Consider the following 15,528-nt stretch of genomic DNA (forward strand, 5'->3'; position numbering starts at 1 on the left):
TTCTCAGGTTAAGTGATTTTCTCAAGGTCACAGAGCCAGCAAGTGGCAAAGGCACATTTATTCGTTTATTTACCATATATCGGGTTCTTACTGTGTCAGTAGGAGAGAAACGCCGTGGGTGCAAAGGTAAACATTCTAGGCCCCAACCTACAGGAAGTTTCAGTTTCTAGAGACGGGGCGGGGCGGGGGCGGGAAAGACGAGTAAACAAATAGTTATAACACCGTGTGGTAATTGCTATAATAGAGGCTCACGACAAAAAGTGCTGCCTTATCTCAGACACTGGGACAAGAAAAGTACTGAGAGTTTAAGGGTCCAAAGGAAAGACAAGACAGTTACGGAATAAGCAGTTGTCTTCTGGCCAACGAGTCCTGTTAACAAACGTGTCACGGAAGAGACCGAACAAAGCCGAGTTCAAAGTGGAGGCGGACAGCCTAGCCGAGGGCGGGTCTGACGGGTCCCGGCAGGGCCGGAAAGGGGTTAAGGAGAGGGGGTGGGCGGGGCGAGAGCGCTGATTGGCAGGGGTGGGGCCAGGCTCGTCACCCGCCCTCTCCCTCCGCCCCGCTCTTCCAACCCCTGGGCTGGCCGGGGTACCGCCCGGGCGAGGGCCGGGGAGCTGGGCCGAGCCTCCTATCCCCCTCCCCCGCTTCCCCGCCGCGTCCCTCCGGCTGGACGCGCAGGAGAAGTTGAGCCGCGCCCGGGCCGGCCCTGGGGGCTGACCGTCGGCAAAGTTTGGCTGGAAGAGGAAGTGGCTTCAAGCCCCGGCAGGTGGCGGCAGGGCCTGGACAGGGGCTCTCGCGGCCTGCGGACGGGCTCTGGGCGAGGGCGCGCTCCAGCGCCGGGCCTCGAACCGATTCCCGGGGCTTCGAAGCCGGCCTCGGGATAGAGCGCGGCAGAGAGCGCGGCGGCGGCGGCGGCGGCGGGGGGAAAACAACTCCGAAGTTGGCGAGAGGCACCGCCCCTGCTCCCGGACGGCCGCCGCCTCCCCGCCCCCAGCCCTGGCATCCAGAGCACCCGTGGGGGAGCCCGGGCCATGCAGCCCCCTCGGGGAAGCGGCAGTGGGGAGCCTAGACGCTCGGAGCGGCGCCGCCTTCCCACTGGATAGACGACTGAAGCTCCGGGACTCTTCCTGCACCCCCGGACGACTCAGGATGCTGCCCACCACTCTCCTCCTCCTCCTCCTAGGTGAGAAACCGAAACAAGACTACTAACCCGACACCCCGCCCCTGGGGCTGTCAGAGTCCGGGCGCTCTCTTTTGCCGTCCCCCACCTTCCCTGCCTGGCGGTGCCCCCCAGCGCCTGCCGCCGCATCCGAAGCTCCCTCCCCAACCTCCGGGAAGCTTCGAGCCGCTCCCCTCAGCCCTCATCCTCCTTCAGGCTTCCCTAGATCGGCGTGCCTACCCCATCGGCCGTGCTGCTGTGGCTTCCTTCGAGGTCACACACCGCATCCTCCCCTGCTCCACTGCCCCTTTCCCATAAACTACCCGGAAATCCCAGATGGCTCCTTTCCTCCTTGAGTTACTCAGGTGAAGAAAACTAAGGGCGATTAACTCTCCTGTCCTTTCCTGCTCTTCCTCTAGGAGGCGCTGTGGCCTATCCAGACCGGATCATTTTCCCAAATCCTGGTGCGTAAAGGATGCCCCTGGGGCCCCAAGGGTTTGGTAGTGAGAGAAGACCCTTGAGAAGGATTCTCTCTTCCCTAAATTCCTCTGGCACCTACGGTAGTTTTAGAGTGGAGATCATCCACCCTTATTCTACAAACGGGGAAACATCCAGTGTGAGCTCTCACCTGGTAGTTACATACTATTTTGTTTTTCCAAATATCCATGCTTGGTCTCCCTAGCTGCAATGTAGTCTCCCTGATAGTAGAGACAGTATCCTCCTGCTCCTCCTGGTCCAGCGGCTGGCACAAAGCCAACCTCAGATTGTTTCTGGTGTTGATACTTAAGGTGAAGCTATAATGAGTGTGGGAAGGAAGGGGGCCAGCTGAAGACTGATTTTAAAGTGTGTGTATGTGTGGTTGGAGAAGGGCAGTTTCTCTGCTCCTTCTTGAAGAGCTCAGACCCTTAGAAGCCTCAAGCCTGGGGGCAGGGGCTGTGACAGTAATGGGCTCTCAACCAGTGTCCCTACCTTCCTCACTCTCCAGCCTGTGAGGACCCCCCGGCAGTGCTCTTGGAAGTGCAGGGTACCTTACAGAGGCCCCTGCGGGACAGCCGCAGCTCACCTGCTAACTGCACGTGGCTCATCCTGGGCAGCAAGGAGCAGACTGTGACAGTCAGGTGAGAAACGGGACAAGACCCTATTACCCTCCCTCCCCTAACCCCCTCCACCATGGGAAAGCCTTCAGGAATCACTTCTTCATGGAATTTCCATTCCTGTCAACAGGGGAAAGAGTAGGATTTGATTTGGCCTAGTCTTCCCTAAAAACCTGGCTTATTGTGGGCCACAGTAAATTGGAGGTGAACTGGGGCAGACATCTAGCTTGGATTCTAGTCATCTCTGAAGGACAGCAGTCACTCTAGAAACAGTCCTTGGGCTCCAATACGGCTGCCCTGAGGAGTCCTTCAGTCCATTGCACATCCTTGCCTGGGTTTCAAAAGCTATTCCTAATTAGCTTAGAACCTACCTCAGCCTCCCGAGATGTTTTAAACGGTACAGGTCTCTCCTCAGTCTCCTCTGACCTTGAGCCATAAGATTGGGACCCATGTTAAGTACCTGGCTACTTGCTTCACAGAGTTCACTCTCCATGAATTTATCCTGAAAGGAGTAGGTGAAGGGAGAGGGCAGTCTGGGGAGAGCCTGAGGGATCAGAATGCCGTGCTGCCACGGGCCTCTGTTAGGACTGTTGCCATTGACTACAAAGGAATTTGGCTGAGTTCATTTGGCTGTTTGGATTATGGATGAGCAGGGGTTTGTGCTTCTTGGGGTACAAGGGGCCTGACGGCACTGGGAGAGGAAGAAACCAGTGGTGGTCACGAATATCTCACATCCTGCCTTCTTCCACCCATCTAGGTTCCAAAAACTGCGCCTGGCCTGTGGCTCAGAGCGCTTAATCCTGCGCTCCCCTCTCCAGCCACAGATCTCCCTGTGTGAGGCACCAGCCAGCCCTCTGCAGCTGCCTGGGGGCAATGTCACCATCACCTACAGCTATGCTGGGGCCAGAGCACCCGTGGGCCAGGGCTTCCTGCTCTCCTACAGCCAAGGTATGCTGTACGCTGTCCATGGGACTAGAAGAACAGATAATAGAAGCCCCAGAGAGGAGGGGAGGATCCTACCAACTCTGGTGCTTCATGGTGTCTTCTCCATGATGTCTCTGCAGATTGGCTGATGTGCCTGGAGGAGGAGTTCCAGTGCCTGAACCACCGCTGTGTGCCCTTGGCCCAGCGCTGCGACAGGATTGATGCCTGTGGCGATGGCTCTGATGAGGCAGGTTGCAGCTCAGACCCTTTCCCTGACCTGACCCCAGCCCCTGTCCCCACCCCACCCTGCAATCATACCTTGGAAGACTTTTACGGGGTCTTCTCTTCCCCTGGATACTCACACCTGGCCTCAGGCTCCCACCCCCAGTCCTGCCTCTGGCTGTTGGACCCCCATGATGGCCGGCGCCTGGCAGTGCGCTTCACGGCCCTGGACCTGGGCTATGGAGATGCAGTACATGTGTATGATGGCCCTGGGCCTCCCAAGACCCCTCGGCTACTGCGCAGCCTCACCCACTTCAGCAATGGCAAGTCTGTCACCGTGGAGACGCTGTCTGGCCAGGCCATCGTGGCCTACCACACAGTTGCTTGGAGCCATGGTCGGGGCTTCAACGCCACCTACCATGTGCGAGGCTACTGCTTGCCTTGGGATCGGCCCTGCGGCTTAGGCACTGGCCTGGGGGCTAGTGAGGGCCTCGGTGAGCGCTGCTACAGTGAGGCCCAGCGCTGCGATGGCTCATGGGACTGTGCCGATGGCACGGATGAGGAAAACTGCCCCGGCTGCCCACCTGGACACTTCCCCTGTGGGCCTGCTGGCACAACCAGCACCACAGCCTGCTACCTGCCCGCTGACCGCTGCAACTACCAGACTTTCTGTGCTGATGGAGCAGACGAGAGACGCTGCCGGCACTGCCAGCCTGGCAACTTCCGCTGCCGGGACGAGAAGTGCGTGTATGAAACATGGGTGTGCGACGGGCAGCCAGACTGTGCCGACGGCAGCGATGAGTGGGACTGTTCCTATGCCCTGCCCCGCAAGGTCATTACAGCTGCGGTCATTGGCAGCCTGGTGTGCGGCTTGCTACTGGTCATTGCCCTGGGCTGCACCTGCAAGCTCTATGCCATTCGCACCCAGGAGTACAGGTCAGTGAGGGTGCAGCCAGCTGCAGGGGCGGGGGACTGAGGGGAAGACCCTGAGGGTGCCCACACTGGGGACAGGCTCTGGTGACCTGCTTCTGGGTTGGCTCCTGGAGTTGTCCAGCTTGGGGATGGGGGTGCTCCTCTGAGGAAAGGACAGGTCTAGATCCTGAAGGCAGTCTCCAAGAAGGAGGGGAACCTCGCATGGCTCTTGGGAAAGCCAGGGCATACATAGCTCAGTGGTCTTGGCCTGGGTGTGGAGGGAAAAGACGTGTCCAGGCTAGGACAGGCTGCTCTGGCCGGCACCACCTGTGACTGAGCTGCCCTCATTCCTTCCAGCATCTTCGCGCCCCTGTCCCGGATGGAGGCTGAGATTGTGCAGCAGCAGGCCCCACCCTCCTATGGGCAGCTCATTGCCCAGGGTGCCATCCCACCAGTAGAGGACTTCCCTACGGAGAACCCTAATGATGTAAGTGACCTCCCGGCCCAGTACTTCCTGCTTCCCAGCCTCCGTGGCCCTGCGCCTGTACCATTCTTCTTTGAGGCTCCTGGCCCTCCCCACCTCCCTGACTCTGATGTCTGCCTCCTCTCCTTGCAGAACTCAGTGCTGGGCAACCTGCGTTCTCTGCTACAGATCTTGCGCCAGGATATGACTCCAGGGGGTGCCTCAGGTGCCCGCCGCCGCCAGAGGGGCCGCTCTATGCGCCGCCTGGTGCGCCGTCTACGCCGCTGGGGCCTGCTTCCTCGAACCAACCCCCCAGCCCGGAACCCAGAGACCAGATCCCAGGTCACACCCTCTGCTGCTCCCCTTGAGTCCCTAGATGGCAACACAGGTCCGGCCCATGAGGGCGGGGCGGAAGGTGGGCAGGATGGGGAACAGGCACCCCCACTGCCCGTCAAGGCTCCCCTCCCACCTACCAGCACATCTCCAGCCCTCCCTACCATCTCTGAGGCCCCAGGGCCACCGCCCTCCATGTCCCCAGAGTCATCACTGCTGTCTGGAGTGGTGCAGGCCCTGCGAGGCCGCCTTCTGCCCAGCCTTCGGCCCCCAGGACCAACCCGGACCCCACCTGAACCCCACACAACAGTCCTGTCCCCAGAGGATGAGGACGATGTGCTTCTGGTGCCACTGGCTGAGCCAGGGGTCTGGGTAGTCGAAGCAGAGGATGAGCCACTGCTTGCCTGAGGTGACCTAGCTCCCTTGGGGGCTTTGGTCGCAGTGACAACCCTTTAGAGGGCAACTCAGCTTCCCTTTCGCTACTTCCCTCCCTGACCCTCTGTCTGAGGGGACTTGGCAGGCCTCCTGTGACCCTGTGTAGCTGCTGTAAAATTAGGTATCCCTCAGGAAGGGAGAGGGCTCACACAGAGCTCCCTCCGCACATGCCCAGAGACCACCGTTTCTCTACCACCACTGTCTTCCCACACCACCACTCAGGTGGCTGTTTTTAAAAAGTAAATTTCTTAAAGGGTCACAGGCCCGGACACTCCATCCTTACCAAACCCCTACCCCAAAGTGGCCTTTCAGCACCAGAATGTCAATTGGCTGGAGATCTCCAGCACCCAAGGGAAGGATTCGGGCAGGGCCTGAGGTTTTGCCGACTGTGATCCTTCCTGCAGGGCCTGGCTCATAAAAAGAGCACAAAAACTGCTTTTGTCCCATAGCTAGGTCATTGCCCAGCAAGTCAAGGTTGAAAATAAAAGAACCAGAAATTTAAGATTTTTGTAAATGAGCTATAACCTGAGCCCTGTCTCTACCCATCTCAGCTTACGCTCCCCTCGCCTTGCCCCTCCCTGTGAAGGTCTCTGCTCTGCCCTCGGAACGCTGCCCTCTTCCTACTTCTTCTAACCACATACCCTTGGTTTTTACACCACTCTAGGAACCCTAAGGACTGACCCTCTCCACCACCTCCACCTATTACCTGGGGCTCAGCCCTACGGTGACTGACACCAGGGGTCAGCACCAAGCCTCTTTACTCACCACCAGGCCGGAAGTCTAGTGAGCCAGCTGGGCGCTGTAGCGGGAATGTTCCCATTCATGGAGTACTCCCAGAGCACAGATCATAGAAGCAGAATGTCCCTAGGGGAACACAGGAGCCTTAACTCCTGGCCTCTACCCTCCACCCCCACCAAGCAGTTACAGTCTGTCCTGTGCAAGATAGGGGAACTCTTGGCCAGGATGCCTCAAAGCAGGCAAAAATAAGTTGAGAGAAAAAAATCATAAACGTCTGGGGTGTGAAGATGCTGGCATCACTTTGACCAAATCCAAAAAGGTCTGCCTAGAAGAGGGCCCAAACTAGACTCTGAAGAATGTGGTCCATAGGTGGAATAGACTTGTGGATTCTAGGAACAGTGAGAATCCACAGGATAAGAAAACTAAGCAGATGTGAGGGCTAGGGCTGCAGGCTGGACCCCAGGCCTCCTAAGAAAAGAGGCAGGAGTGTAAGCAGTGGCCAGAGCTGAAGAGCTAGAGTGGGTGATGGAGGAGGGAATAACCTGGAGAAATGTTGGAGCCCAGCCTCTGGTAAGTGAGGTGACAGAAGCCGTCCCAGAGTTTGAAATGAAAACTGGGACAAGGGATACAGAAGGCGTCTATGGGGGTGGCATGGAGCCGAGGCATTCCCGAACAGAAGCAGACTCTCCTCAGGCTCACCCTCACCCTTCCTGGCCGGCCTGGTCTAGCCCCAGCCTCTGGCGGAAGGGCCCTGTTAATTACAGCCTGTGTCTGAGCCCACGTCCACACACCCAGCACCAACCGCATGTTTCCTCCTCTCAGTGAGCAAGAGCCTAGGGAAGTGGCAGAGAGTGAATATGGTATAGTCCTGGATTGAGGGATCTTGGGAAAGACCCAGATTCCTCTGACTCCAGACCCTCTCCAGAGATTGGGGAAGGGACTTCAGAGATCCCCATCCTTGCATACCCTTCTCCCTTTGGGTCTTCCTTCCCTAGTGCTAACAGTCTCTGGGTTCCCCTAGTGAAAGGCCGAGGGAAGCAGGGAATGCTGATTTTCCTTCCACACCTCCCCATCTCCTGGTCTGCACCCTCTCCCTTGCTCCTCTCCTTCAGCTGATAGCCTCATCACTTGTCCTGCTCCAGATCTTTGACCTCCTGGTGTTATTTGTAATTTGTGGACAAAGACATGTTAAAAGAATGCTCCTCAGGGTGGAATGCTTCAGGAAGCCAGAGGGAAGACCTGAGGGTAGAGTTCACTGGGAAGGGCTGTGTGTCCTGAGCCTGAAAGAAGTTTCTCTAGGTGCTGGGTGTATGCTCTAGAAGGTGCAAAGGGTAATGCTACTTTTGTCAGCCACAGAGAAGCCCCAGGTTGGTGGGAAGAGGGGACTTAGCCTTGTACAGGCAACATGGGAAACTCAGAAGGTCCCACCCAGGAGAGGGTGGGGAACTGGGGAGCAGTTTATTTGCACCAAGCCCTATGGAAAAAGAAACAAAGCCACCTCACATCCTATCAGGACAGAGACAACACTATCCAAAGTGCCCAGTATTAGGGCATGGGACTCCTGTCAAGGCTCTCAGTGCAGAGGAGGGAGGTGTCTCAGCATGAGATGGAGATCAGGCTGGGAATCTGAGATAACAGCACATACCAGCATTGAGTCCTTAAGAATCTGGGACTGAACCAAGCTCCAGGCCCTGCTGGGAGAGGAGAGGGACCCCTAGCTGCACTGCCTGAGGTTGTGGGAGCACCAAATAGTTGGGCAACCTGCTAAGTGCCAGATCCTTTTTCATGTGTAGTGAGCCCTCAAAACAAGGCTGTGCCATGGGCATCATAATCCCAATTCATAGGTTTGGAAGCAGTTTCAGAGGAATTAGGAGACTAGCCCAGTCTCTACACAGAGGCAGATTTAAACCTGGATTGGTTCAGTTCCAAATTTCACCCTTGCCCCACTATTCCACAGACTCTCCCGTGGAGGAGAGCCAACATTTCTCAGGTTATTCCCTCCTCCACTTCTTACTAGTGGGATAAGAGAGATAGTGGTTCAAGGTGAAACCCAGCTGGCTCCTGTGACCCAAAGCACAGTCAATGGTCATGGTCAATAATCCTTCCTGGGGTCTGCAGCCCCCGTCTCACTCTTATATGGTATCATAGAAATTAATCCAACCACCTAAGTGGGTTTTCCAGATATATGAAGCTCACCCCTTTACAATATAAAACTTTTAAAACTCATTTTGGAAGGAAATCATTCTAAACAGTCTTCAGCACATCTGCAATAGAACACAAATTTTTCCAGATGGCTGAGGATCATTCATAGAAACCAATGGCTTCTCTATAACAATGTTTTCAGAAGCTGTAACAGTGTCAGGGAAGCTGTTCGCCTTTTTGCCAAAATGCTCTTAGATGACTTTTTAAATGCTTATGACACCTTTAAAGTGTTTTGTGGTGTTGTTGCCCTTGCTACTGGGTGATCAGGGGTCACTTGTTACTCTAATGTTCTGTAATTTCCTGTAATGAGTATAGGAACACATAGACACATACTGAAATTGTAAATAAGGACAAGGGAAGCTGTGATTGAAGCCTGGAGAGTCTATCCAATGAGTAAAGTATGTAAGTACTGTAGTTGCTCAGGGGTCCCTTCTGCTCCCCCTAGACCCCAAACGTTGCCCCGTAGTTCATCTCCGGTCAGTGAAGTGTTACTGCACATTAGTCCATGATTACTATTTGTCTCTTCCGTTGGAGGAGTCCCCTGAAGATTACAATACAGACTGTTCCAAATAATAGAGGACAGTTGGAATATTTAAGACAAAGAAGGCAGCAAGGCAGATGAAAAACAGTCTTTGGCGTTGGAAGAACCAGGGTGGGAATCCTGGTGTCCCCATTTTCCAGCTGATGATTGATTTGGGGACAGGCTACCCCCCTACCACTCTAAGCCTTCAGGTCATGAGAATGACAGGAGATAATGCAGGAAGCTGCTTCACACAGCACCTGGCAAACATGGGGTGAGGAGGAGCCAGAAAATCAGAAGGTATGTTTGCGTGCTTGCAGCGTCGGGAAGAAAGATAAGAGCTGATCTGAAGGGAAAGGGCCTTTCCACACGAAAAAGGATCTGGCACTCAGACAGGGAAAAGGAAGCTGGCAGAAAAGGAGCAGTAAAGGAGAGGTGCCATGCTGGCTTCCCACAAAGACACAGACATCATCGTGTAGCCCAGGAGGCCTGGTGGTGCCCTGGAGAGTGTGGAGAGGGGGCTGGCACTTGGGACTGGGAACTTCTAGAGGGCTAAGCTCAACCTGTGTACTAACACCAGGTTGGTGGGCCTGGCAGGGAGGGAGAGAAGGGGAGCCCACATGGTTCGCATCCACCTAAACGTAGTGACAGAATGAAGCTGCCCAAACAAGGCAGCCATCTCCCCTTCCTTAGAGCCCCCATCTGCCTAGGGGCCCAGCTGGGAAGTGGCTACTCTGGTGTGTCTTAACCCAGAAGGGGTGGTATGGGAAAGGAGAGGGTGATGGGGAAGCTTGGTGCCAGGGTGACCGGTGTCTTTTGGTTTCTGCCTCCAGGCCCTCCATTTAGCCACTGAGCAGCCACTCTGAGCTGGACACTGGGCTGGGAGGCTGAGAGTACACAAATGACGCACAGTCCTGGTTCCTGGACTCCCAGTCCCTGGGCCCTTGCCTCTGGCCATCCTCCACTTCCTTACCCACTGACCCCTCAGCCCACTTCTCTGAACACCTGTCTCTTTTGCTCCTCTGACTCCAGTCTGTTCAGGTCTTAGCCAGACTCCGCAGTGTGTGTGCTCCCAGAGGGAAGCCACACAAAGGAAGGGGGGGTGGGCAGAAAGGAGGGAATCCCGCTGACATCACTGCTCATTAGCATGTGTGACCTCATCGGGGGGCGGGACAACTTCCCCAGGTGTTGGGGGGGGGAATGGGGGTGGTATTTAAGGGAAAAGCTGACAGTCCTGCTGAGTGAGGGAGCGGGGACTGCAAGCGGCTGGGCTGCACACGCACACGGATGCACACGGACCTCGACACGGACATGGACACAGACACAGAAACCACAGCACTCTGCCCCTCCGGCAGCCACCAGGCCTCCCCCCCCGGGACGCCCATACCAGGTGAGGGCTGAGCTGGGCAGGTTTCCAGCAGAAACCACGGCGGGTGGGAGCTGAAGCCCTGGTGGGGAGGTCAGAACTGGCGGCCGATGGAGCTTGAACCCAAACAGCAACTCGGGAAGTGGAGAAGCCTCCCGCTCACACCAGGACTGAGGCTGGGCTGGGCTGGGGGCTGCGGAGTGCTGCCTAAACACCCCCACCCCCCATCACTCCGGGGCTTCGCTGGGGAAACTGGTGCTTAGCCCCTAGGTCAGCCTCATTCCCATGAGGCTGGGATGGGCAGGAGGGATGGGGGAAAGGAAAGGGGCAGCCCACAAGCCTGGGAATCACAGGCTGGGGGCTACCCTGGGGACCTGTTGTAAGGGTTTCACTGGCTCGAGGAGGCCCTGGCTGCCAGCCAAGTATTGATCCTGGGCTATTTCCAGCCTCTCTCCATCCCCCTTTGTTGTGTCTGTCGTTCTTCCTCCAGTTACCCTGACCCATGCATTGTCACTCTCCCTCTCGCTCATGCTCCCGCTCTCTCGCTCTCTCCCTCCCTCCCTCTACCTCACCATGAACACAAGATTCTCTGGAACTCACGGGAAGGTCAGAGATGCAAAAGGGTTCTCACACACAGCCATGCACCAGGAGTGCTCACTTAGAGGGCCATTTGAAGAAGCGAAGAGGCGGCAATTCTCACACACCGTGGAGGGGGACCCAATGCACACATCGTAATGAGCAAAGGCCCTTCCCTGGGCATAGGCTCCCCACAAAGTTTTTGACTCTACCAGTACCTACCCCCCAGAACCTGGGCAGCAGCTTCAGCTTCTCATCCCCTGTGCCCCTCCCCAGTGTGGGGACAACCAGTGAGGAAGCAGTGGAAGGCAGGGCCTCTTGGTGGAAACAGGGGCAGCCCTCAGGGCCAGAGGCCTAGTCTAGGGGTGTGCCTGTGTGTCAGTGTGAAGAGTGAGTGGGTGTGCGAGCCTGCCCACAGGTGCCTCCCCTGCATGGGGCATGTTTTAAACAGGTTGTGGCTGGAACCACACTGGCTAAGCCTTCAGCTCAGCTCCTCAGAGCCCCACCAGTTCAGGCTTCTGAGGGAATTCAGTGTAAGAAGTCAGACCAAAGATTCTCAGCTCCTTCTGGGGCATGGTCATCACCTGGGCCTCTGAAGCCAGAGCAGCCAGGATTGAGCCCTCTGCAGATGGCCAGGCATACCTTCACTCATAGCTTCTTTCTCTTTGCCTACCCCCCACCTCAGAAACAGATGCCACACTGTTGAAGAAGCCAGAGAAGCTGTTGGCAGGGTTGGACCGGGGTGGGCCACCACCAGCCCCAGGGGCACCCAGACGAAGAGGCAGTATGCCTGTTCCCTACAAGCACCAGCTGCGGCGTGCCCAAGCTATAGATGAACTTGACTGGCCACCTCAAGCCTCATCCTCTGGCTCCTCTGACTCCTTGGGCTCGGGGGAGGCAGCCCCCACCGAACAAGATGGCATCTTCAAGGTCATGCTGGTAGGGGAGAGCGGCGTGGGCAAGAGCACCCTAGCAGGCACTTTCGGCGGTCTCCAGGGAGATAGTGCTCATGAGCCAGAGAACCCAGGTATTTGGAGGGGAAACCCTGAAAGGGTCAGAGGCACCTGCGGACCCCTAGTCAGGGATTCAAGAGGCATGAGCAGCCCCCAGAGGCCAAAACCTAAGAGAAGTTACTGCAATGCTTTCTGTGGCAACCTCCCTGGAGGGGGTCCCTGGTGCTGGGATCTGAGGCGTCCCTGGTTACCAGGTCTCATGAGTGTTGGGGAGCCTCCTGATGGGCTCTATTCCCTGTCCTTATTTCCCAACAGAGGATACCTATGAAAGACGCATCATGGTGGATAAGGAGGAAGTGACTCTAATTGTTTATGACATCTGGGAACAGGTAAGAACTAAGACAGGGCTGTAAGCAGGCAATGAAACCTAGGAGAGCTGGGGAGGGGCAAAGTCTGGCTGAAGGCGGGTGGCTCTGTAGGCCCTGGTTTTAATATGTACTGGACATATGACCTTTCATATGTGTCATCCAGAGAGCAAAGGCCCACATCAATTGTGCATACCATGGCACTGAGAGCCGCTGTCTTTCCAGGATCTTCTGACCCTGAGGAAAGTTAGGATCTGAATTTGACAAACCCTGAAGCTGCAAGCCAGGCTACACACCCTGAAATTGACCCCATCCATACGTGTTTCAGCCTGGAAGAGTCTTACCTGATAGGACAAGAGCTCAGGGCTCTGGAATATCAAGGAAGGGAAATAAGTGAGGATTTATGAATATTTGGACAAAAATGGTTACCACATAGAAATGAGAGGCCAGATTACATACAGCTGAAGAGCATTCATTTTTAAGTTAAGAGCTTAAGCATATGAAAGTAGGATGGGCTACCCTAGCCTAGGACCCTATCTCCCCAATTCTTCCATGCGGGGCTCACATTACAAACTACTTTCTCCTCTGCAACACACTCTAGGGATGGAGATTATGCCATTAACTAGCTCTGCTGTCCTAAGCAGGTGGCTTCTCCCTCACATCCAGATTCTTCATCCTTGAGATGTAGGTGGGGAACAGGTTCTCCCATGCCTCCAGCCCTGACATCCCACCACTGTCTGCCCACATGCAGGGGGACGCAGGGGGCTGGCTGCGGGACCACTGCCTTCAGACCGGGGATGCCTTTCTCATCGTCTTCTCAGTCACCGACCGACGAAGCTTCTCCAAAGTTCCAGAGACCCTACTTCGGCTCCGGGCTGAGAGGCCCCACCACGACCTCCCTGTCATCCTTGTTGGAAACAAGAGCGACCTAGCCCGCTCGCGGGAGGTCTCACTGGAGGGTGAGTATCCTGGACCTAATTAACACTTGCAATCTCAGGGGAGATTCCAAGTGACCTCTTCACAAGGACCTTCTACCCTTCCAGGACAGGCTAAGGGCAGACTCCCAATACCCATGTCTAGCGCCGGAGAACCCCTTCTCTTCACTCCTCACCTCTTCGCCAAGGCCCCTTTATCTCCTTCCCTCCGCACCACCAAGACCCTCCACCTGATCCCTGCCTGTTCTCAGTTGCAAGAGATTCACCTGCCAGGACCCCTTTGTACTGCACAGCAGGCATCTCCCCAGGCCCACCCTTGCCTGGCCCCCGGCCCCCGGGCCCAGTGTAGCCCGCGGGCTCCTCAACCTGTCCCTTCCTGCAGAGGGCCGCCACCTGGCAGGGACACTGGGCTGCAAGCACATCGAGACGTCGGCGGCGCTGCACCACAACACGCGGGAGCTCTTCGAGGGCGCGGTGCGCCAGATCCGGCTGCGGCGGGGCCGGAGCCGTGCCGGGGGCCCGCGGCCCGAGTGGGGCAGCCCCGACGGCCCCGCGCCGCCCGCGCGCCGCGAGAGCCTCACCAAGAAGGCCAAGCGCTTCCTTGCCAACCTGGTGCCGCGCAACGCCAAGTTCTTCAAGCAGCGCTCCAGGTCGTGTCACGACCTCTCCGTGCTCTGAGCCGCGGTCGTCATGGCCACCGCGGTCGCCATGGTCACCGCGCCCTCAGCTCACCCCGTCACCCCGCCCCGCCCCCGTACGGCGGCTTCCTTTGTGAAGACCGTCTAGTAAACCAAAAAGTCCGAGGGCGCGCGGGTGTGGCCGCGGGGGGCGGGCCCCCTGCCCCCAGCCCCTGGTGGGCGTCGCCCCCAGCCCTGCCACCACGCGTACCCTGGCTACCTCCCCGCCCAAGAGCGCCTAGAAGGCGAGGACGCAGACCCGCGGGCGGGCGCGCTGCGGTCGGCGGGCCAGGCGGCTTCTGGCGGGCAGGAGGGGATATAGTTCTGTGAGCTACTTTGACTTTTATTAAGTCGCGCTTGACCACCTCTCCTGTAAAGAGACCCTAAAAGTGAGAACTGGAAAGGTGCTTGGTAGACCTCTTTACAGTTCTCTGCGCAAACACGCCTCATCTTTAAGACATCCTTAAAGGTAAAAACACTGGAGATGCTTCTTTGAGACTTCTCCCAAAACGTGCTGGCTCTTATCTGCTGCACTTGTCCACTTTGCCTTTAAGAAGTTCTTAAAGGCAAAGTCCTGGAAGTGCCATTTTTCAGAATCGATTCTGTGATTTACCACTACATCACGGCACTTCCCTTTTAAGGTTATTAAAGGTAAGGTTTGGATAGACTCTTGCCTTCAGATGCCATTGTTAAGAGCTGAGCAGGCAGCACCCTGGGCCCAGGAGGCCCCAGCAAAAGAGCCACCCTTCCCTTTTCAATAAAGAACTTTTCTACTACATTTGCTCATTTTGACTCTGTTCTCAAAAGCCCTGCAGAAGGGATAGATGTAGATGGAAACTGTTAGAGACAAAACTTAGGCCCAGAGGAGCAAAGAACCTAAACCTACCTCTACAGAGGCTTCAGAACTGACTCAGTCTCATGGGGCGCCTGGGTGGTGCAGTCGGTTAAGCGTCCGGCTTCAGCCAGGTCACGATCTCGCGGTCCGTGAGTTCGAGCCCCGCGTCAGGCTCTGGGCTGATGGCTTGGAGCCTGGAGCCTGTTTCCGATTCTGTGTCTCCCTCTCTCTCTGCCCCTCCCCCGTTCATGCTCTGTCTCTCTCTGTCCCAAAAATAAATAAACGTTGGAAAAAAAAATTAAAAAAAAAAAAAAATGAACTGACTCAGTCTTGGTTGTAGTCCGTAACAAGGAGCCACAGGCCCTTAGAGATCGCTGGGTCCAACTTGTCTCTTTGTAGATGAGCAGACAACCCTGGAGAGGAGCAAGGAAATACTAGAAGTAATTTAGTGACTTAATGACACAATGGGACCAGGTCCATAGACTCTAGACCTCATCTCCTTACACGACCTTATTCTGCAGAGTAAGCGCTGGAGGCTACATTTAGCACCTAGAGCTATACAGAGCTTTGTCCTGGGCTGGTTTAAGGTGGGGCCCACATCCATCAGAGAGGCCCATCAGCTGGGGCATGATGGGGACGGCCTGCACCTCCCCTGGCAGGCCTCCACCCTCCCAACTGTCACCTGCAAAGCCCGTGTGAGAACTGAAGCTGTCAGTGTCTCCCCCTGGGGACGCCCACGTCTGCTGCTGAGCCACGAGTTTGAACAAAGAGAGCAGAGGCAGCACTCTCCCCTCACCCCAGACATGCAGTATAGCTCCC

The 15,528-nt window shown here is 56.3% G+C and overlaps 2 protein-coding genes across 2 annotated transcripts; both read left to right on the forward strand.

Annotated features, from left to right (window-relative positions):
• The first annotated feature begins 543 nt into the window (after window positions 1-543).
• Window positions 544-6,044, forward strand: LRP10 (LDL receptor related protein 10). The gene is made up of 7 exons (XM_015086667.3): window positions 544-1,183; window positions 1,579-1,623; window positions 2,145-2,277; window positions 3,011-3,201; window positions 3,318-4,335; window positions 4,669-4,798; window positions 4,928-6,044. The coding sequence occupies exons 1-7, from the start codon at window positions 1,150-1,152 to the stop codon at window positions 5,513-5,515; spliced, it is 2,139 nt and encodes a 712-aa protein (XP_014942153.2). The 5' UTR covers window positions 544-1,149; the 3' UTR covers window positions 5,516-6,044.
• A 138-nt stretch (window positions 6,045-6,182) lies between these two features.
• Window positions 6,183-14,667, forward strand: REM2 (RRAD and GEM like GTPase 2). Its single transcript, XM_015086639.3, has 5 exons — window positions 6,183-10,392; window positions 11,630-11,971; window positions 12,213-12,286; window positions 13,014-13,221; window positions 13,580-14,667. Exons 1-5 carry the CDS (start codon window positions 10,290-10,292, stop codon window positions 13,873-13,875), a joined length of 1,023 nt encoding a protein of 340 aa, XP_014942125.2. The 5' UTR covers window positions 6,183-10,289; the 3' UTR covers window positions 13,876-14,667.
• Window positions 14,668-15,528: the final 861 nt, after the last annotated feature.

Source organism: Acinonyx jubatus, chromosome B3, assembly GCF_027475565.1.
Source record: "Acinonyx jubatus isolate Ajub_Pintada_27869175 chromosome B3, VMU_Ajub_asm_v1.0, whole genome shotgun sequence".
In the NCBI taxonomy this organism is placed as follows: domain Eukaryota; kingdom Metazoa; phylum Chordata; class Mammalia; order Carnivora; family Felidae; genus Acinonyx; species Acinonyx jubatus.